General features: G+C 31.4%; 1 protein-coding gene across 1 annotated transcript in view; it reads right to left on the minus strand.

The window, feature by feature from the left end:
• Positions 1-4,761: 4,761 nt before the first annotated feature.
• Positions 4,762-23,820, minus strand: part of LOC144851580 (RNA-binding protein Nova-1-like) — a 50,926-nt gene continuing 31,867 nt past the window's right edge. Inside the window, exons 3-4 of the mRNA XM_078709106.1 lie at positions 16,443-16,591; positions 4,762-6,718 (exon numbers count right to left, since the gene is read on the minus strand). Coding sequence (XP_078565232.1) covers positions 5,570-6,718; positions 16,443-16,591 — 1,298 coding nt within the window. The 3' untranslated portion in view covers positions 4,762-5,569. The remainder of the gene's footprint in view (positions 6,719-16,442; positions 16,592-23,820) is intronic.

Here is a 23,820-nt window from a genome sequence, read left to right on the forward strand (position 1 = left end):
TCCAAGAGTTTACCAGCTTGATACAAGTCACAGATATTTGATTATAAATAATCACATTATTACGATTAAAATCTCAATTTTTTTTTTCAATTTGAAAAACTTAATTTTTTTGTAAAGATTAGAAAAATAATTCATATAAAACATTTGGCTACATGCGAATCATTTTTGGTTTGATTTGATTTATTCAAAACGAAAAAAGTACAATGAATGAAAAAATGAGTAAACACAATGATTGAATGAATGAAAGCTGTTGATAGGATCGTAAGTTATGTACAGTTTTTTGACATGCATTTGGAAAACAAACTCACATCTCACATTTTTCTCAAAAACCCATCGTATTAGCACACATACATAAAAACATTTGAGTTTGACTTGAACCAAGAACCCAAACTGACTTAACGATCAAATTTTTCGCTTAAAATAACATTTTTTTTGGTTAAAATTCTTTGATATTAAAAAAAAAATTAAATTTGTATTTGTTCATAAGTTTGTTTATTGTTTACTACAAACAAATAAAAATCATGCACTTTTGTAAAAATATACAAAATGGAATGGAGGAAATTAGGAAAACTTTATGTCAAATTTGATTAAGATTTGTTTAAAAAGCTTACGTATTAGAAACTCGGATTCGAACTGATTCAAACGTTCAAATTTGACCCAAATATTTTTATTTAGCACAATCTTTGGTATATGATAGTAATCACAAATGAATACAGTGTTCACAAACATGAACACCAACTCAACTCTCTCTTGTTCACACTGTCCACCAACATGGAATGTTTTGGTAACCAGCTTACCAGCAATGAAATGAAAAACAATGTAACGAATTATCCAAAACTGATGGTAAAATTATGACGAATGACACTCTGCAAAATTGTTTGAAATGTATGGAAGTTTCTTGAATCGAAAAATGAAAACCTGTTTTAGGTGAGATGAATATAAAATGTTTTTTAAAAGATTTATTGTAGTAGTTTTTCCAGACTAATAAATCGAAAACTTACAATACATGCTCCAAAAAATTGATGAAGGGATACGTTAAAGAGATAAATGATAAATTAATATGAACACATCCAAATTAAAGAATATGAACAAAAATATGGGTTTTATGATCTTTGATGAGGAAACATAGCACAGGTTTTTAATGCTTTTATGGTACAAAATACTTCGGAATAGGACTAAACAATTATTGCATCATTTTTTTGAATTATCAAAAAAAAAACAATCATTAATAAAATCTGTAATAAAATAAATATACAAGTTAATTGCACTTTTGTTGAGAAATATTAAAATATGGTTTGATGTTAATTTGCAGTGATAAGTGACAAACCCATCACCACGATGACAAAAATAATAAGAAGTAGTTAATATTGTACAGCATACCTAGCAAAGAGCAGTAAAATAATAGAAATGGATAGAAGGGATATCTCCTGCGATAAATTCAATGTGTTGTTCACTCCTCTATTTTTATCGAAAGAAAAATTCTTTGCATCAACGATGATTGATGCATGGGAGGATAAACACATGCATACAGAATTGTGACTAGTGCTTGTTAAAATGGAAACTTTGTTTTGTGTTGCTTAGTAACAAAATCATGGCACATACCATGATCGGATGATAGGATATGATTTGTTGCTAGGCATGCTGCAACTAAGGCTAATTAATGAGGTATGTTGCATAACCTGGTTGCAATGTTCAGAAAAAAACAGCAACCAAGGTGTATCATTCCCTGAATGATGACAAATATTAACGTTGAATTTTTAATTCTTTTTAGCGAAAAAGTGCAATGTATTACACTCTTATGATTGTGGAAAGAAGTTATTTTATGAATTTAGAATATAAATACAACTGTTGTTATGGGTATAAATAATAATAAGTAGGTAAAGATTGTAAATAAGTTGAAAATAACCACCGGTAGTGTGAAGTTGATCGTTTTAAAATATTGTTTTGAGACATGCATGCTACCTGCCGAAAAGGATCAATGAAGAAACAAGACACGTGAGGTGCGGATCAAGAAGAAAGCTATGTTTTATGCGTAAAATGGTTTGAACAACATGATGGTGATATTGACATCAAATGACCTTTTCAGTAGTGGCATGAAATCAGCTTGGTCTGTTATCATCAGCTGAGATGTACATCTTCTCAATGTTATGACTTACATAAGCCCATCAACATGATGTAGCCTACATTGTAAGGAGATACATAGTATGTTTTTCCAGTATGAATCATCTGGATATATCATACTATCTCTAATTGACGTCAAAAATTGAAAGCTGATATTTTCCAGGTGGAGGATTATGCAAATCAGATAAGCTACAGACCGAGCTGCTTTCAGTGCCACAAAAATGTATAGTGCTAAAAAACAACAAAAAAGTCATTAGCAAGGAAATATGACATTAGGTAGATGAAGGCTGGCATATGCCAAACCAAAATAAAATTCAACTTTGACCTCTTATATAGTGTTAATTAAATACAATGGGATAATAGAAGGTTCTAGTTACTATTCTGAAAGCACAATTATTTGGAAAGTCATTCAAATATGAAAACAAAAATTAAATCAATCAACTTAATAACAAAAAACATTTGTTTTTAACAACGAAAGATATCAAGGTTTGAAAGTTCTGGTTATCGACAGTGAAAACACAAATCAAAATTACTTTTTTTGATTCAGTCTGTAAATAAACTACAATATATCCCAAATTACACATAATTTATAAATCTCCTCCCTAGCATAGCACCCTTAATAGTAGCATCATAATCTACATACATTTATACGAAAATTCTTAAAAACACAAGTTTTATATAACAATAGAGAAAAAAATTATATTTTATCTTATTTTATCATAATTTGTTACATATTTGATATAAATTATCTTGAATCTTTCAAAATCAATGGAAGGTTTGTTTTAACACATCATTGGACAAATCAAAATGAATTAGATGATGAATGGATGGAGAAAACAAAAGTATGATGTCTTTACGAAAACAATGATAAAGTTGAAAATGAAAAAATAAAAACCCAACAGACATCTGGAAATAAAAAGCAAATTGATAAAATTGTTATTAGCACACAATTAAAATGGAATACTTTATCAAACAATTTGAGTATATATTTCTTAAAACCTGACAAAATTTGATTAAAAGATAGGCATTTGCACAATGTTAGAATAATTTCTGGTATCTGGAATAACTAAGGCACTTTTCAAAAATCGAAAGAAATAGTAATTCCTATTTAAAAATAAAAACTCTCTTTGCTACCACTGTAAAGCATTTGCTGTAAAAACAGAAGAACTCTACAAGCACTATATTTCCAGATGTGGGTTTCATCACTTTTTCAACTTCAACTTTTTAGATTAATTAATAACAAACGTTTAATGATTGTAAACAAATAAAATGAAGATACACAAATGATTTAGATGATTTCTCAAATATAAAAAATAACTAATTTTTTAACTTAACAAAATATATAGAAAGCATGCAATGGTAATTAATTTATAGAATGAAACTCGAAGCTCTCTGATCTGGTGCTACAAAGCTATTTCAATTAAGGGACCATGTTAAAATTATTCTACTTCAGTTACTGCAGTAACCACATTTTGTTTATGCAATTATAAGCAAGCATTCTTCAGAAAACCATACACACTGTTTATTGCAGTGACTTCCTCATAAACTCCTATACAAACAAACTAAAAGTCATACGTTTTTGCAGTAAAACAATTCATTACTGCAGTACCTGAAGATAATTTTGACATGATTCCTAAGTAAAGTATATACAATTGTTTCATACTTGTGATGTTTAACAGCATAAATCACTTCATATTAAGAAAGCTTTTGATTTTGTGACGGCCATGACTTTATGATGGTGCGAGTTGTCATGAGAAAGAAACTGTATGATTTACAATGACTTTAATCTAAGAATTATCCAATTTAAGTCGTCAACAAGACATGTTGAAATCATGGAATATAACCGATGTGACAACTTGCATAAAATGTTTCCTTATGCGCGGCGGCACGAGATTCTAGGAATTATGCAGATATCTTTACAATCCTTAAGTTATCAACAAGAAACCCTTGAAATCAAGGAATAAAACAGACAATGCAAATTACTCGCACGACATCACCAGTCCTAGGCCGTGGTCGTTTTTTCACACTGGCTTATTAACTTTCAAGTAAAATCAAATCTGCTCCTATTTTAGTATGATTTGTACGACAGAGAGAATGAGTAAAATAATAAATGATTAACACTTAAAGATAATAACCATGTTTGTAGCAGAGGGAAACAAACCTCTCCTAATACAAATGGCTATTATCGAAACACACGCGCACTACATATATGTAAAACTACAAGCTACATTCAATATGTATATATGCATTCAAAATATACGAGTACTTATATACAGTACTCAGATGAGGAAAAAAAAAATGAAATGATTTACTGTTAGTAGTGAATGCGATGATAATGATGATGGTAATGAAATGAACGCGAAATGACGACATGAGGTGAAAGAACGTCCAATAAGTTCGGTTTTTCAAAGAGCGACAACAAATCGTCGCAAATTTGGCATTTTTGGTCATTTTGGTTCATTGAAAGGCATGTTGGAGAAAATGTGCATACAATTGCACTGTCTTAATAAAAACGACTGAATCAATGAGATAAGAAGACACACTTATCTTAATTACTATCTAATTCATATATAAATTAACTCTCATCCCGAATTCATCCCCACCCACCTCCCTAATCCACCCCTCCCCCATTTTATCCTATCCCTCATTCACAAAGCAGCATTTCGGCTACATTTCTTGAGCTGTACCTTTGAATGTGTTATAAACTATACTACTGTATTTCAAACTTAATATTTCTAAAATCTATTCTTCTAAAACTCTTTTTTTTTTCAATATTGTCTGAATCCTCTCCCACAAACTCCCATCTTTGTCCTCCCCTATACCAATCTGTCCCTGCAACAGTTTATCTTCCTTTCATACACTTTGATATATAATTGATTTATCTTTTAAATAAATTTGTATTTGTGTCTTTTCACAAATTATACACTTTATCATAAATAAAACTTACTCATTTTCTTTAAATAGTATCATATGCATTTCATTAATGAATGTTAAAATCATGTTTTTTTTACACAATTTCATGGTCTTTCTTCAAATTAATAAAAAATGTCCATTCTGAAACATGATTTGTTCATTGCCTTCTCAGGATGAATCGGTTGTTCCATAAATATCAAAATTTGATCAGAATTGAATAGATTCAAAATCACAATGCAGACTTCTAAAGTTACGTTAAATCTACTATCTAGATACATAGACTCAAAAACATCAAACAAATACTCACAACAACAACAAATAAAAAGACAATTAACAAATCGAGTTCATTGGTTGAAAATAGAAATTTTGCAAAAATAGAGAAGCGATCAAGGTCATGTGATGTAATCGTGCACGCTAGAAGTGGTCACATGATTTTAACACGACCTTTTTCGGTAATTTTTTGATCGATACTGAAAAACATTGGGACAAAAATGACCCTCTTTTGGTCGCTGTATATCATTTTATTGAGATACCATTATGTGGTCCCTTTAAGCGCCCTGTTTTGCTCTTCTTGAAAAATTCGCTGAGAAACGAGAAAATGAGCGGTTTGAGTTGCGTTTGGAGAACCGGTAATAGTAACTTTTCGGTTGCGTGTACCAGGAATATACTCTCCCTTTTTGGAAATTTGAATCTTTGCCCCGGAATACTGTTGGAATTCAACTAAAGTTTTTCCTCCTTTTCCAAGGATAGCACCTACTATAGTTTCAGGAACTTCAAATTCTAACGCGCATTCTTTGGTAGCTTCTTTGATTTGTTCTGGGGCTATTGCAACCCCAACCCCAGGGAATGATGGTACCGAGGCCATCGCAAATCCTGGAACAATCTCATTGCTCATTATGGCATGACCTGTCGTATTTGATGAACTTTCGATGGTCGCTGCTGTGGAAGTGATAGGAATAGGTTGGGTATGTTTTGGTGGCGACGGAGCACTGCTGGATGCAATTTGGTAGTGTCCACCTAAGAAACCTTGAGCAGACATGGAAGAAGGTGGGAAAATGGGAGCCGACGGTTGGGCTAGGGCATGAGCAGTTGCACCTAATAACGGACTAGTAGCTCCGATGCCCATACCAGGTAAGGCACTTACATTGTGACACAGGCTATACCCGTATTGCGCCAGATGCCCCATGGGGATACCAAGCCCGTGCTCTGCTGCCGTGAGCCCATGATGATGAGCGCTGATGGGAGCCTGCACTTGTGGGACACGTGCTCCAAATACAGCTTGAGGCGTCAGAGCCATACCACCTACAGGGAGTCCAGGTAATCCTGGTGCTGTGGGTATTCCTAACGGACTTTTTGTAATTGTTTGAACCACGCTACTCGTCTCTGCAAAGGGTGAACCAGTTGGATTTGCGTTTGCGACTGGACCAGTAATGGCAGCATAACTTAAGTTGTTGCAACTACCGCTTTGCGGATCTTCTTGTATCTTTGATATGACAAAAGCCATTGCCTTTTTGACGGAATCAAGTTCACCAGAGACGGTAATGACTCTTTCTGACAACGTGATACCTTCTGACTTTTGTGATATCTGAACTCTGGCACTGCTCTGTTCCATGATAGATTTGATCATTGTTCCTCCTTTACCAATTATCAAGCCAGCTGTACTATTCGGTACAACAACTTTTGCCTGAAAAATACAACATTTTCTAAAATTACATTTACTGATTTTATTGTAGAGTGAAACAGCAAACAAAAAATGCAAGACCAGCTGGTGTGATTGCTCAGGAATATAATCACTTAAATTCACCCACCTCTCCAATATCTTTGAATGTTGAATTTAAGCTAGAAGGCCTTTAAATAATCTTTAGGGCAAGATGAAGACTTAGGCTTAGGTCCTAATCCAATTACATTCATGAACAGAAAACTTTTAAAAACATGAACAACATCATTTTTCCCCTTCAAATAACAGAACGCATGTTTTTCTACTTTACATTTAATCCTTTAATCACATGATTTTAACTTATTTGCAATAAACATTACTAATTACAAAAACCTCCTTAGTGTAATACATGCCCTTGGACAAAAGACTCGTATATAAAATCATTAATGTTTTCTTATATTAGTACACTAATCTTTATGTTCTATTTATAGATTTTCTGAGAAAGCATAATCATACCTATCTACGATTGCACTTTAATTACTTCTGTACAAAGAGAATTATGTTTGTGGAATATTTTAAATCTAAAGTTGAAAAATGTATTCTTATATAAAAAACATTAAATAACTATAATCAATAACTACTTTTAAAATACAGTAGAACCCTATTATGGGGCACTTTTGGGACCAAACGAAGTTGTCCCCACAATGGGGAATTGATTGTACTGTAGTATGGAATCATATTATTGCCTTTCATTCGTTTCGCAGGAAAAAAAAAAGGTGTACACTGAAGGAGGAGGTTCTATTTAAAAAAAATTCAATTTCTCACTAAGATTTTTATTAGTGAAGGATGGGACCAACAGGTGGTAAACAGCTATAAAATGGCTACTTACTCACTGTATCAATTTAGAATGTATTCAAATGAATTCTGTATTACTAGAGGACACAACTACTACTAACAGTAGCTGTGATCTACTACTAGCCGGGGAATTTCAGTACGCATCTTACGGTTATTTCAAAGAAATTGGTCTAAAATCACATGTGGAAAATGATTTTGCACTACAGCTGCTATAATAACGATGAATAAAAAAAAAAAAAAAAAAATCTATGAATAATTGTTAAAGAAGATGGATGAATGAACATTTGAATAAATAAATTATTGAATGATTACATGAGAGAAGAATGTGTGGATGAGTAGAGAAATAAATGAATTAAATGAAAGAATGAAATTGTGTCAATTATTTTTTACAAAACCAAGTTTAAACATTTATGACCAATTCTATTTTAAAATATTTAATGTCTTTTTTTTAATGATTATTTATTATTTTTAAAATTTAAACTATGATAAAATTTCGAAAATATCCAAATTAAAAACTGATTATACCTTCATGTTTAAAAAAGAAAAAACCTGTGATACATTTCAGATAGGTTTCTGTAAAGTTCAAATATTATCATTACTGAGTAAGAGAGGTTAGCATAGAAACAAAGACCTAATTATCTATTCACGTTTCAGCCAGTCCTTTTTTTTTTAATTTCACAGATTTACAATATCAGAGTACAAAAGCTTAGCAATGCATAAGCACGGAGTTCCTCTGTGTGAATCATAATACTAATTACAAACATGTAGAGTGTTTGATGGGTTTTTGTACATTCGTCGTGATCATCTTCACGTTTGTGATACTCATCCCGGACTGACCTCTCGGATGAAATGCTTCAAAGCAACCATTACGCTAATCAAGACTTGTACAAAATCGCTCTTAAATCATCCATTCCTTATCACGTTCTTGGATTGCACACAAATCACTGTTTAACTCTAGGATAGTGAAAACAACACGCCATGCTATGAGATGCATATTACCATGCACGTAAAAAGGCCAAATATGACAAATTATATAGAATTATTGAAGAACAACAATTTGTATGAAGAATATTATTATTTTATGTTTAATGTTTGTAATTTTATTGTATTATGATGTTATTTCGAAACAAGTAAATAATTCCTTAATCAATATTTCCTTAATATTTTTGTTTTTATATTAAAAAAAAAAACAAATGCAATTAAAACATACATACATCTGAGGCACCATTGTTTTTAATGTTCATAATTTGAACAATATCATGAAAACCCTAGTGGTCTAATGGTTAGGACATGCACACAAGCAGAAGGTTGTTGGTTCGATTCACAGTTGGGGCAGCTTATTCTCATTCTCATAGCTTTCCCCATCTTTTTTATTGTTTCAAAATTAATAAATTGTGCATTTTAGAATTTCCTCTAATGCCTGTAAATGTATAATGCTTTAAACTTGACCAATAGAATGAATCTGATCATCTACGGTTTCTTGATAGTGTTTTTATTTAAAATATCATCGCTTTTCAATTTATTAATACATAAATATTTTCATCAATTTTCAACATGATTGATAGATTTATGTAGAGTAAAGTTAAATGTTAAATAGTTGCTGTTTGCTAGAACAAGTTCCATATGGCGCAAATATTTGACCAAAGTAGTTAAAATCGAATGTAGTTAAAAGATGAGCTACATCATCTTCCTTAAATTTATTTTTTTATTTTGCAAGTCGCCTACTATTTGGTCATGGAAAAAAACATTTTATTTTAGAAAATTATCAAATAGATTGTAACACTGAATATACTCAATAAAACATTTAACTTTTTTTTAAATTATTTAAATCATCTTCCTTAAATTTATTTATTTTTATTTTTGCAAGTCGCCTACTATTTGGTCATGGGAAAAAACATTTTATGTTAGAAAATTATCAAATAGATTGCAACACTGAATATACTCAATAAAACATTTAATTTTTTTTATTATTTAAATTTGTCATCATCATTATATTTTGAATATAATAAAATCAAATAAATCAACATATTGATCAATACTTTGGTGTAGATCCCAGGAGCTGTACCCCATATTTTTAAAAAGGTGGGATGTGTTTACACTTTTCCTAGACAAAAAAACAATAATAAAATTGTGTATATCGCACTGTGAAAAACAATGACATGGTAAACACTGTTTCACGTTTGAATCCTTTAACCTCTGTCTACACTACAAACTAGTTTGACAAAAAAAATGTGTTGTGCACAAATATGTGGTGGTGATATGCCCAAATATGTGATATGATATGACATCATCAAGTCCATATATGGGCACATCACACATTTTTCTGTCATATAACGTTTGATAGTGTAGACAGAGCCTTACAGTATGAATGTCCCTTTAACATTAAAAACAATGATGTCTCAGATCAATATTAATACATAAATTATGATATATTTCCAATATTGTGTTCATATTTTAGTCTTCCTTTTTTGTTGAATAACAGGCAAGAAATAATCAACTATGCCTGCTATTTCACCCCTTTAAATCTCATCAAGGAAAATATTCTTCTAAACAACTCCATAAATGGCATATCACCAAGCGTCTTGAAAGAGACAAGGAAAGTTGGCCTGCCTTGTGCTTGGAGATAGGTACCATCCGACTGAAATTTATGACATCTTAAGTCTTGTTTACTAAGACTTAATGCTCTACTCAAAATTCACCAAATAATTGCCATCCTATTGAAATTCCTAAGACAATAAATGCTGTACATAGATGATAAGGCTTAAAATATTACACCACCAGTGAATTATGTATTTAAAAAAATATTTTATTTTTTATTTATTATTTATACTAGGCGACCTCTTCAGTCAAAGGCTGTTCTTCCAGAGGGCCCAGTTATGATCAGTGGCTGTGATGTACTAGTACACCGGGGTAACCCCCTACTCGTCTCGAAAGATGTACTTGGTTCTTTAAAGTGCACATGAGCTAGACGTGTACACTGGACCTACGGTTTATAGTCCTTATCCGGGAAGACTTGTTCTGCCACCAGAATCATGGAGTGAATGAGCCTCGAACCCTTGCCAATGTTATGGCTAGGTAATTACGGTTCCACTGTCTTAACGAGCTAACAGTGTTAGTTAGATAATTTTTATTAATTGAAAAAATTGTCCCATTGTGTTCCGAGGTGAGTAAACAGCAACTAAACGTTGAATGCCTATTCACACAGACGAGCGATAATGGTAATAAAAATATAGAATCTATGTTATTCCTTATGACCATTTACACACAACGCAGAACAGACGGGCGGTTTCCGCTCAGGATAGTGGGACAACCTATGCGGTGTTCGCTTAACGTTAATGCTCGTTTATCCTCATGTTTAGTATATAATAGCTATATCTAAAAAATCAAATCTCGAACAGGAAGCTAAACACTTTTTTTTATTTGCCCTAATACTTAAGGATGTATACTTATTTTTCTAATCAAAATAACCATATTCCTGTCATATATTGATAACAAGATCTGTAATTAATCACATTTTTAACAATCCACCTACGATCCTTAAGGCAATTTTAATTATTTTAAGAGAATACTGAAATATGTAGCAATGTATTAATGACCAAAAAACAAAATGTATTGGCATAGATTACTAATACACAACATTATTATATCTCGTTGTTTTATGTAAAATTAATTAAATGAAGTACGTACTGTACGTCATACGACAAGAAAATTACGATTAAAATTGACTTGTTTAAGGTATATTTATTCAAGCGAGATCTTTGATTACAAATCTTTGATTGAATGAGTGTTTGAATGGAAGGGTCCATTAATTGGAGGTGGTATGTTGGAGGGGTCAGTTAATTGGATGTGGTATGTTGGAGGGATCAGTTAATTGGAAGGGTCAGTTAATTTGAGGGGTCTATTGATTGAAGGAGGCTGTTGATTGGAGGGGGAATGTTAATTGTAAGGGTCTATCAATCGAAAAGTCAATTGGAAGGGTCTGTTAATTAAACGGGGTGCTTTTAATTTAAATATTGTTTTAATTTTAATCATTTTAAAACTGTTGTTTTCAGATAAAAAAGTAAAAAACAATTATGCTATGGACGTTTTTATTAACAATTGACGTCAATGGAACATTTTAGTCCCACATTTAATAGCACGAATTACAAATTGTAAAATCATTTTATTTTTTAAAAGAAAAATATAATAACATCTTAATCTTATTCAATAAACTTGATATATTATTCTATTAAAATAAACACTGTAGTAAAAATAGAAAATTTATGAGTGATTGTTGTTTGTGTTAACGGAGGAAAACATTTGGATAAAGCCGTAATGACATAGATGGCGTCAGTATAAACGCTTAAAAGGAAAAGCGTCTTAAAATGAAGAAAACTAAAATCAGTTTGTTGTATTGATCAGTTTGTTGGTGGTGTACGATGTTCTCCTAAATCCTTCTTCTTGATTTCACTCAAAAAAGAAGATGCAACATTAATGAAATTATTAACCGTCTCATTAGATAATCTCTATTAATAATTCACTAATAAAGTCAATAACCTTTAATAGAATACAATACGACTGTAGTACATGATAAAGGACATAGACCTATGTACTTTGTTTTCCAATGGTATTCAAATTTAAAGATGTATTGTCCCCCAAAAACATGAACAATAAAGATTAATAAAATCAGACGTTGAATAGAATATTATGTAGTTTTAATTAAGTTATTCCTTTTTCGTAGAAAAAAAACGGAAAAAATGACTTTTAAAATGACAAAATAAATGGTTTAATTAAACCAAAAATCCATTGGCTGGCAGCCAATTTGACTATTTTTTGCTTTAAAATAAATTTTTTTTAGGTAAATGCATTTTTTTTTCAGATCCAATTTTTGTTCAAAGTGGATAACTATAGGTGACATTAAAATGGCATATTCAACAAAAACAATTGTAAGAATTATTTTTTCAAGGAGACAATGCATCTTTATACTCATTGGAACAATTAAAAGGCCATAGAGTTTTGCATACATTTAATAGAATTTAACAACGGTCTTATTTACGAATCTCTAATGCACCAAACAATATTAGTGAAATGAATGATGTTCTAAAGTTGCCGATAATAGAACTCTAGAAATTTATAAATCGTTCTGACATTACATACGTATTAAAGTAGACCTACTATTACATTATTATTATTTCTTTATCTGATACTCTATATGTAAATTTGAAGTAACCGAAAATGTGCGGAATTAATTTGAGTCATAATATAACACTCACTATACTATTCTAGAGATACAATTTTTCCCTTCGTCTTTGTACAGGAACTATTAAATTTACCTGTCAATGGCTGGATTTCATCATCAATCTTTAGTAATATACAGATATGAACATAAAAAGGCGAGACTATCAGTAGAAATTATAATTTGCATGTTAGTCTCTTATGAGTAGTGATTTAATTAAGAACCTTAGAAAACATATAATTTATTTAATATAAATGTTAAACCGCACAACCATAATGTTGAAATTATGGAGAATTTATTGTAAATAAAATATTCATTTTAATACATAGAATATTTTGTATGCCTAATTATAAAAATTAAATTAACACAAGTGTGATAGGCTTTGATTAAATTTTATTTGATCAAATACTTAGTTTGATTGACCACTGTGTTAAGAAAATAAAGAATGATGATTGTACGTTGTGGCATGTCTATGTGAGGGCGTGATTGGTGGATTAGCCCATTATTTTTAAACGTTATAGTGGAGCAGAGTAGGCGTTTCAAGCACTGCCCCATAGATCCCCTGAAATGAAAGATGTTATAAATCGATTGAAATGCAAAATTCCATTTGATCATGAATGATATGTAATACTGATATATTTCCAAACTTCATTAAAATATGGAATATTACATAACAAGTAATCTATAATAACAAGATACTGGATATATACAAAATATATATTACATATTTATTAGGAAATATAATATCACAAGTAGGGTGTAAATATTAAATTTTTAAACTGATTTATCAGTCAACATTTTCATAAAATTCCTTTGAAATAATATTGATTTTAGTATATTAATACTATTTCATATTGACTTTAGGAATCCATTTGACTTTTTATTGCTTGCTTATTGAGCCCATTTTGTCAGTTATTGTCATTTTGGAATTGTAAAATCAATAACTGTATGATCTATCATGCATCATAAAAGTATAATACTACTGTATTAGTATCAAGGTGGTTTTGGCCACAAGGCTTGTCAGGTTTTTTTTTAGTAATTTTTCTATCATAATAAATAGATTAATTAAATGAATACAAAGACATAGAAATTAAGATAGATCTCTTGTTTTGAAAGTAGTGCAAAGAGCAAGGTGTGACCTTTGTTGTAGTGTAGGTGTAGATGGCAATTTTGCTTTAATGTTTCTGAAAAGAGAAACATTTTGGAATACCTGGCGTGTCATAAGTTTAATGTTTCTGAAAAGAGAAACATTTTGGCATATCTTTCGTGTCATAACTTTAATGTTTCTAAAAGGGGAAACATTTTGGCATACATGCCGTGTCATAACTTTAATATTTCTGAAAAGAGAAACATTTTGGAATACCTGGCGTGTCATAACTTTAATGTTTCTAAAAAGAGAAACATTTTGGCATACCTGGCGTGTCATAACTATACTTGACTTGGAATGGACAAAACAACTGCTCTAATAGAAACAATAACTAACTACATTTATAGTTTGGAAGCAACATTGCTGCTAACTTGAGATTTTCCAATCTTCTGACCCCCCATTTTTTTGCCTAAATTCTGATTCATTGACATACTCCCCCAAAAGAGATTGGTAAAAAAGCATGAGCCTCACGCTATACATAACTAGGGACTAGGGATATATCGAGGTATACAACAAAAAGGTCAAAGTTTATCATAGAGAGCATTCAGATATTTTACAGAAGCGCTTACTGATAGCGGCATTTGCTTTAATTCCGCTTCTGAGATTATTCACCTAACGATGTTTTGATTGAATTTGAAGTTTAATTATGTGCTGTGTTTTTGTATACATGATCTGAATTTTAACGGATGAAATGTAATTAGAATTTTAAATAATTCCATTTGCTGATAAATCCCTAAGGTAGTCAGATTTATCAGGGTTTTTTCTTTAAAAAAAATGTCTTATTATAATTAAATAAAATCATTTTCATTGTTTGAATGAATAAATAAACAAAATGTACAAAGAAATGTACAAAGGTCACGTTCAGCTTACACTGAATATGGCAAGAAACATAAAAACAAGACGAACAAAAATAGTATATACTTTGCTAAAAATACATTAACATTTAACATCCACAATGGAATAAAATTTGCCTATAAAGTATAATACTGAATTCAGATTAAATTCTACAATGTTGTGATACAGACAAACAGCACCCTCTATTGTAATTGTTATGGTTGACCTAGCACTGAGTATTACAATGAAATCTGAACCACTCTCAGAATCAATGACTTCTTGGCAATAAAAAAATAACATGACAAAGGGCCTATTCAGAACAGTGATAGTACTATGGTGATAAATATGATAGGTACACATTGATACTATCCTATTAAGTTAGAAGAATATTCTAACAGTAAACAACCTTTTCATCTACTGTACTGAGACATTATTAAGGTTATAGCAATTACAACATGTTTTTGTTGACAAGTGTTCACCATCTTCAACAATAAATTATGACAGTGTGTCAAAATACTGATTAAAATAACTTATTTTAATTGCAAAAAAATGGTTGTCAACAGCATGCATCAGCAAGTAATCAAATTACAAAGGAAGGTTGATCATTTTCGTTCAGTGTAAAGAAAATCGAGAAAAGTCACATGCGCAAAATATAATACTATACAATACTATAATGTACTGTAAGATTTATTTAGTGAAGCCACCTGGAATCTAATGTTCTGAATCTGATCGGTCAAAGTAGGTGTTTGAAAAGTTAGTACGTAACTTAGATTTAAAACATGCTAAATTGAAAAATTTTTTTGTCAATGAAAATAAATTTATTTAGAAATAGATCATTTTCTTATGGCTTTTAGAAAAGGGAAAACATTATTATTAACTAGGCTAGTTAAGCGTAACTGTATTTATCAGATTTTATCATTATCATTTTATTTTACTACTAATTCTTCTCTAGTTTAGGGGAAAATGGGGTTCGTTCTGGCTATAGGCTTGTAATCCTACAAGATTTATGCCCAATTGGCAAAAAACACCCTAAAACACTTGTTACATAGGATAAACAACCTTTTTTTTGTTAAAACCAAATGAAAATTGATGTTGGAATTAGAGCAGTTCGACATATCTGGAACTAATATTGGACATGGCAGTATGGCGACAACTCAAACATATACAAGGCCGTAGCGAGAGGGTAAAAACAGACAAGGCAAAGATACTATAAATATAATTATTAATATAAAATATGACGATCTGTGCTGGGAATTAGGGTGGGTGATAAAAAGTTAAAATTTCAGGCGAGGTGAGCACATGCTGGCTAGGGCCCTGATATAATTCTTTTCGCAACTTTGTAAAATGCAGTAGAGTGTGTTTTTACTAGGGTTGTTTCATGAATACAAGAGGAATAGAGTACATTCTCGATTTACACAGACAATAATAGATAAAACATTGCGATATTATTACATATTTCTATTACGATTTTAATAACTTTCTATTTGAAACTTCTCATCTTATAAAGCCCATGGCACATATAAGATTGTATAACATAACACTGACACAATACGGATACAATACTCAAAATTAAAATGTGGACCACCATGACGGCAAGAAATACAATACATATTTAATCATCTCCAAGTATTATTCTTTACTACCTTAACAAAATATCTTTAATATTTTATTTTCAATGTATAATAAATAGATTTGCTTACTTGTCGTGCTCTATCAGGTGACGTAACATTTTCTGCTCCAGTTTTCGCTCCGAGTTGAGGTGATTCTTTTATCTTTTCAACAAAAAATGTCGAGACGTTGTTTATGGCTTCTTCTGTACCAGTAATTAACGTGACTCTTTCAGTTGTACCTAAAGAAGAAAGAGGATTAAATCAGAGATGACAGTTGGCCGATAAAACCAATTTAATAAGTATTCTTATGTTTATTGCAATGGAAATTGGATAGTATCGTATTTATAATACAGCCATATCTTATAATTACTGACTACTTATTGCAAATCTTAAAAAAACAAAACATTTTTGGCGCTATATTTTACGATTGCAATATTTAAAATAATCATTCTATGCAACAATAATAAAAAAAAATACACGAAATAGATACATTTTAATTTTAAAGAACACTAAACAAGAAATTATTTATTACGAAAAATGTCGCTCGACATTTTGACGTAACAGTTTTTTATACATAATTGTTTTGATGATGGGGATTATGATTGAATTCAGTATTCCTTCTGTAAGTAACCAGAAGTTCCTTGGGTGGGTGTTAAAAATTGGGCTAGATAGAAAGCCTTAAAATAAGCATGTGGGTGGATGTACGACTTTGAAAGAGTGTGTCGTGCTAATTTTACCTTCTACAATCACATCTATACACAGTAGGAGACTACTACCGCCTTTACTTTAATCAAGGCAATCTTATAGTACAACAGGATGCCGAGTTCAGGTGATAAAATGGCTGCGACACCTTAACACTGTGGAGTATATGTTCATAGTATTTGGTATTTGTCGCAGCCACACATAATATAAAAGGACTGTTACAAGTTCCAATCCTATCTTGGCAAGGTGAGCTCAGTGTCCTGTTGTTAGTATGCCTTGCCTTAATGCGTGTGATTAGGCCTGTTTCAATGTTCAATATGTGCGTTCAATACTTTAAAAAAGAACGCGATTCTAACTCGTCACAAAAAGAATTATTTATTATATCGCCAAAAATCTGCCAAAAACAAAAGGATGCTATTTTTAGAAGATCCTAATAATGGTACACTATTGTAAAACCTGTTGCATAAATTGTGAGTTCAAAAAATCAATAACTGTCAAGTAAATGACATTACAGAGATTTTAATGAAAGCTAGGCTGAGAAACAAGGGCTTTTCAATGGTGTACCACATACTGGTAATGTCATCAATACCTTTGTCTTCCAGACTGAACAGATGAGTAATGCAAGGCTTAAGAGTTGTTGAATTGTCATCAATAAATGGAATAGGACTATAACATAAGTAACTCAAAACTGATGGTTATTGAATAAATGTTGATTGATTATAGTTGAAATATATTCATCATTGACTAAAATATATTTTACTGTAGGCCATGTTCAGACGGAGGCATGATGTAAGGTAATGTTCAGACCAACAATTCAACTTTCCCAAGCGAAAGTTGATAATAACGCATCTGTCTTTTGATCAGAATCGGCCTAATCACGTCTCCTCTGCTTGGGTTATGAATTCCAGATGCGACACGTAACTGTCTTATTCTAAGTCAAACAGAAAACTATCTTCAATGCGTATGTAACACTAACGTTAAGCTTGACGTGAGACTGAATATACCTTTAGACTAAATCTGTTTTGGTCATACAGTTGACTTTTCTAATACCAGACCCCTTTGGGCTTGCCAAATATGTCTGATTTTCCGGAAAGTTTGGTATTCGGAAATGTGTTTTTAAGTACAAATGAATTAGGAACTTGAGTCCGGTATTAGGAGAGTGACTGTATGCACAACATACTGTACGGTACATCGTGTAGAGTTGGGAAAACCACCAGGATTACCCCTGTTCTACAGAAAATACAAATCATGTAATAAGATTTCAAGATGCCTACACCCATAGGCTTATCTACATGTTGCAAACATGAGATTAAAAAATACTGTTGAATATCATTTAATTAAATGAATAATATCGTGGTAATTTACACACACCTGCGGCAAATTTCATCACTTTCGCATGATTGAAATCGACAAAGAATTTATACAAAACTTGCGCGGCAGTTAAAAATGTACAGACTTTTTACTAATGGATTCTATAAATGTTTCAAATTAAAATTGATAAAAACTATCTAGCACCACGACAGATCTCTACTAGCATTGCATGACAATTTCTTAAAATCAGTTCCTAGTAAAATTACATCTACTAATTCAACATTCAAAGGAACGTTCTATTAATAAGATCTTGGAATTAATTCTTTAGCTTTTAATCTTGTTTGAGATCAAAGTATTTGATGCCTACAAAAGTTCTTTTATAATTAACACTAAAGGCTAAAAGTCATCCATTTCACAAAGAAAAGAAACAGAATTTAAGTATTTGTTATGTATACTTTTCGAATTTTGTGCTTGATCGGTTTTCTTCAATGGTAAAAAGACCCACCAGTATTTTAACTTTTAGTATATAAAAATTCCACATTAACTTCACTACACACGATGAACTGCTAAAAAGCAATGAAAGTGCATTGACCATATGTAATTAAATTAATCACAAATCTGATTGCCAGGTAACCAAGAATAAGTATGTTTCACACAACGATTTGACAGTTAATTTTCAAACACTGACTTAGCTTGTCATGGGCATTAATTCATCTATGAAAAATTAATGACCCTAAAATAATTATTAACACATCAAATTGAGCAACAAAATGACAAAATAATATCGTACAAAGCATATAATCAAACGTTAATAAAGCTAAAATACGCAACTGTTTGAAATAGTGTTGTTGTATATAGTCAACAACAGTGAATAAACTGAAAATAGCCTATTCTACTCTCTGAGATATGTAACACCTTCTACAACATCCCTTCTTTATAATGGAATGATCCGTGTATCATTAGGTGCATCTTTTAAAATCATTATTTAATATCCCATAAAATTTATACTGAAGTAAATGGTAAAGATCTTGTTCTTTACAAAATCAAACAAACGGCATATTTCAGTGACGATATATTATCCCGACTGGCTAGTTAAAAAATAAACAAGTGGCCGAGTCGTTCTTCAAAGTTCAAACATATATAAAAAAAAAAAGAATTGATACTAAAGATTTACGATAGAGGTAAAATAAATCAAAAATTCTATTCCCGTCTTAAATGAAATTAGCAAAAACAGCAATCGTAGAAATGCCTAGAAATGTTAATGATTAATTACGGTTTCTTTATACCACTAAATTAATTGCCTTCAGAATATAATGAAGACGCACTAGTTATTTAAATACAAACGATGCGATGACTGATTTATAATGAAATAAGATATTGATGAACGTGTAGATGGAAAAAAAAACATGAAGCACCCTCCCAATTGTTTACAGTTTCATAGCCCATGTGATGAATTTCGAGGTGTAGTAAAATAAAAATTAAGCTTCTTGGTTTAGGAAACAAGATTACACGACAACAAGGTGTTTATTTGGAGGCATAGGCAAACTACACTCCCCTTCCACCACCATGGTAGCAATCATTCATGAACATGATGTCATATCACTATAATATTTGGGCACATCACACTTTATTTTCTCAAACTAGTTTGATAGTGTAGAGAGAGCTTTAGAATTCAAAATGGAACTGAAAATTGACTCGTTCATCAGGCACTCTACAGACAAATTTCCCTACCATTTCTCCCTAAATGCAAGATAAAATATTGAGAATAGACCCGGCTGATTCTCTCTAATCAACCTCATTATCTATGCTCAATGTGTTGCCATGGTGACTGCATAGCTCTCTGATACCACATTGCACTAATGGAAACCCATCATGCATTAAGTAAATCACGGAATCTAAGACCAGGATTGAAACAAAGAACACAATTGAACAATAATGAATATTAGAAACCATTATAGGCACTTCACAATCAGATAAGACATAATAGAGACCAATAGAAAGGATGTTTTATTATGGTAGAGAGATACAGCCTTTTGCCGTATTTATTTGAATAAATGGGAAATTATTGTTCAATTCAGGAGGGTTTGTAGGGCCCTATAATCTAGGTAGGCGTTTATTCGAGGGAGGCATTTTTAATTTAATAGCAGCATGTACAATCAAATAAATACCCCGAGATATAGAAAAAATACAAAACAATATCTAGAAGTGATAAAATACAATAAAAATTGTATCAAAATACTTGGTAAATTGTAGATCATGTCAATCAATGAATTCTACTACAAATAGAAATGTGTTATCCACAATATTGTGTAAATATGCATGTGGCAGGGCGTTAATTCGAGGAAATAATTAAACATCCAAGGCGTTTATTCGAGAGGGCGCGATAAGAAAGAGGAGTGGGTGTATTTTGTCGAAGGGATCTACCTAAAAATATTTTCTGACATAAATTACTGCTTTACATACATTCTATCTGCTATCATTAAGTGACCATCCCCTACTAAATATATATATATAAAGTACATGCCCTCCCCCACCCCACCATCCTTTCACCATCTGCGACAGTGCTGTTCAATGTATAATTTATTTTTAACATTAAACATACTTAAATAATATTTATTTTCACTGTATTAAGTTCAGCTTACGAAAGAAACGGCATCTGGCGAGAACCGATAACAGAAATTACTAGTAATTAGAAAAAGTGTAAACACACTCACTCAAAAATAACATTTGTTGAGTACAGAGTTTACACGACTTGGCCTATGCAAACACACATGATAAAATGTTTGACAAAAACAGATGCCAAAGCAGTCAACATACTTTATTTATTCGTTTTTTCATTTCAAGTTTAATTACTGTCATAAATTATGCATCCCATGAGAGGTGATAATTTATTTTTTAATTATTTCTAATAAAAAGGTTAGAATGGAAGCAGAATGGCAGTCAAGAATTAATAATTTGATTCTAAACTGTACTGCGATTCATAACATAAACATTTGGTTGGGTTTAGATTATAACACAAATGTATATATACAATGTGTGGTTGGAGAAATGTCCGCAACAAAAGTGGGACACCTCTATTCAGAGGACGCTCTCTATTAAGGGGACACTTCTATTAAGGGGACACCCTCTATTATGGGGACACTTCCCATGTAACAAACGAGGGTCAATATATGTTTTAACACTACAGCCAAGGATAGGATACATTGTTGGGTCCCAACGGTGCCCCCTGAATGGGGGCCAATATCAATTTATATATATTTAGTTTTTTCTTCAATTATAAACAGCCTTAATAAAAGCAGAAATAATATATTTTAGTGTTGATTATGTATTCTGATTTTATACATTATGTATTCAACTCAAACACGTATAAAAACACATTATCGACAAGGGACAATAGCAGTTTAAATCTATTCATATTTCTGTTTTATATTTATTTCTCTAGAGAAAAGGACAGAAATCTATACGTTTAGCGTGCAATATTATACCGCTAACAACTTTAGTTGAACCGTAATTGTGAAATTTATAATACTATTACAATGTAAAATACAATTCTAAGAAAAGAAAAGATTTAACATGCAAAACATTCAAAATACCATGTTAGAGGTGGATTACCAGATTCGTGTTTCCAAATGTACTCAACTCCCTAAAGCTCTTTCTACACTACTAAACTAGTGTGACATGCCCTAATATGGTAGGGATATTCCCAAATATGGTATGACATCATCATGTCCATAGATGGGCACATCATATTTTTTTGTTTGATAGTGTAGAGAGAGCTTTAGTCTCAAATGAGAGAAGTCAATTGCTGCTGTTTATAAAAAAAATGTTCAAAAAAGTTAACTAAAAGCAGAAATGTTAATAGCTTGATCTTTTCATCTGAGTGCTTCATAGCACCTTGTACCGATATATATACTTTCAATATCTGACATATATTCAGCCTTTTATAATCTTCAAATTTCTCTTAAAGATAAAACAAAATGTCTACTAAAACTTATCTTGATAAATTACTTTTGATATATTAGTTAGATGTCGCATAATACAGAGGAGAAAACTCTACTAATTCATCATTTTTAATATTAAAAGGTTTCTTATTGGTCGTTAATGTCAAAACCTATTGGTTTGGCTGGAAAATACAAAATAGCTAAGGGACCATGTTAAACTTATTCTACTGCAGTTACTGCAGTAACTGCATTTTGAAATTATTTAGCAGGTTTTAAAAAAAATATTTATATTGCTTTAAAAGTGTTTACATGGAAACAAGCTAAAATCATAGTTTATTGTAAAAATGTAGTAACTGCAGTAAATATAGTAACCAGATTTTGACAATATCCCTAAAACATTTAGAGCAACTTTTTAATCTTACATACTTTCCCATTTTAACTGTATACAATATTCTTTAATTTGTCATATTGTTTAAGGTTTCTATCTTTCCTTAATGATTAATATTACTTTTCTTTAGCTACAGTTATTGTGATGTTATGTACCAACAACAGGAAGAAATATGTACTATTTAAAAAGGAACTTGGTTGTAGTGGTAGACCAAGCCTAGACTAATATGTGGTTGTTCTATTTCCTAGAAATGTACCTGGTTTATACATTGCATGAAAAGTTTTCCATATTAAAAGGTAGGAATACAGTAGAACCTCTGTAGCACCTTCAGTTCAGGGCCCTATAAAGTGTCCAATTAAGAGGGGTTGGCATTTGTGTTCAAGCATATATTACCCCTCGTTTGTTTCATACAGTAGTAAAGTGTCTTAAAAGATGTGTATCAAAAAAATCAAAGGATGGGTTCTACTGTAAAGAGACTTTATTATGCTTTATCAGATTTCAACAATTTGAAAGCAAAAAAAAAAAAGCAAAAATCATAAATAAGAAATGTCAAAAACACCACAAAGAAACTAAATCAAAATGTAATCTTATAAGCCGATTCTCGTCATCTATCAATGGCTTTTAAATGTAATGGATACCGCTTCTGTTATTACCATAAAACGAAAGAGAGATAGGGGTGGACAGAGTTCATGAACAGATTAGCAGAGTGAGAAGATGAAGGTGGCTTGCAAAGAGAAAAGATCTAGAGGCAAAATATTCTTGGAGAATACGAAGAAAAGAGGAGGATGTCTCAGCTGCAAGATTATTTGAAAGGGGTGGAAGTTCATGAATACACTAGTAGGATGAGAAAGAGAGAAAAGAGTTTATTGATAAATTGGACAGTGGTTCGTCTGGAGGATTTCTTAATATAGAAAGCAAGAGCATGGAGAGTCCATTGATAGAGTCCATTGATAGAATAAATTGACAGAGAGGAATAAGAAGCAAGATGGTTCAACTTAAAGGCCAAAAAGAGACAGAAGATAATCGATAAAAATACAAAAAAAGATGATAAGGTGAAAGGTTACTGCCAATGACAGAAAAGGTCTTGGGAATCAGAAACATGGTACTCAAGAGAGAAAAACATGAA

The sequence above is a fragment of the Antedon bifida genome, chromosome 9 (genome assembly GCF_963402885.1).
Source record: "Antedon bifida chromosome 9, ecAntBifi1.1, whole genome shotgun sequence".
Classification (NCBI taxonomy): Eukaryota; Metazoa; Echinodermata; class Crinoidea; order Comatulida; family Antedonidae; genus Antedon; species Antedon bifida.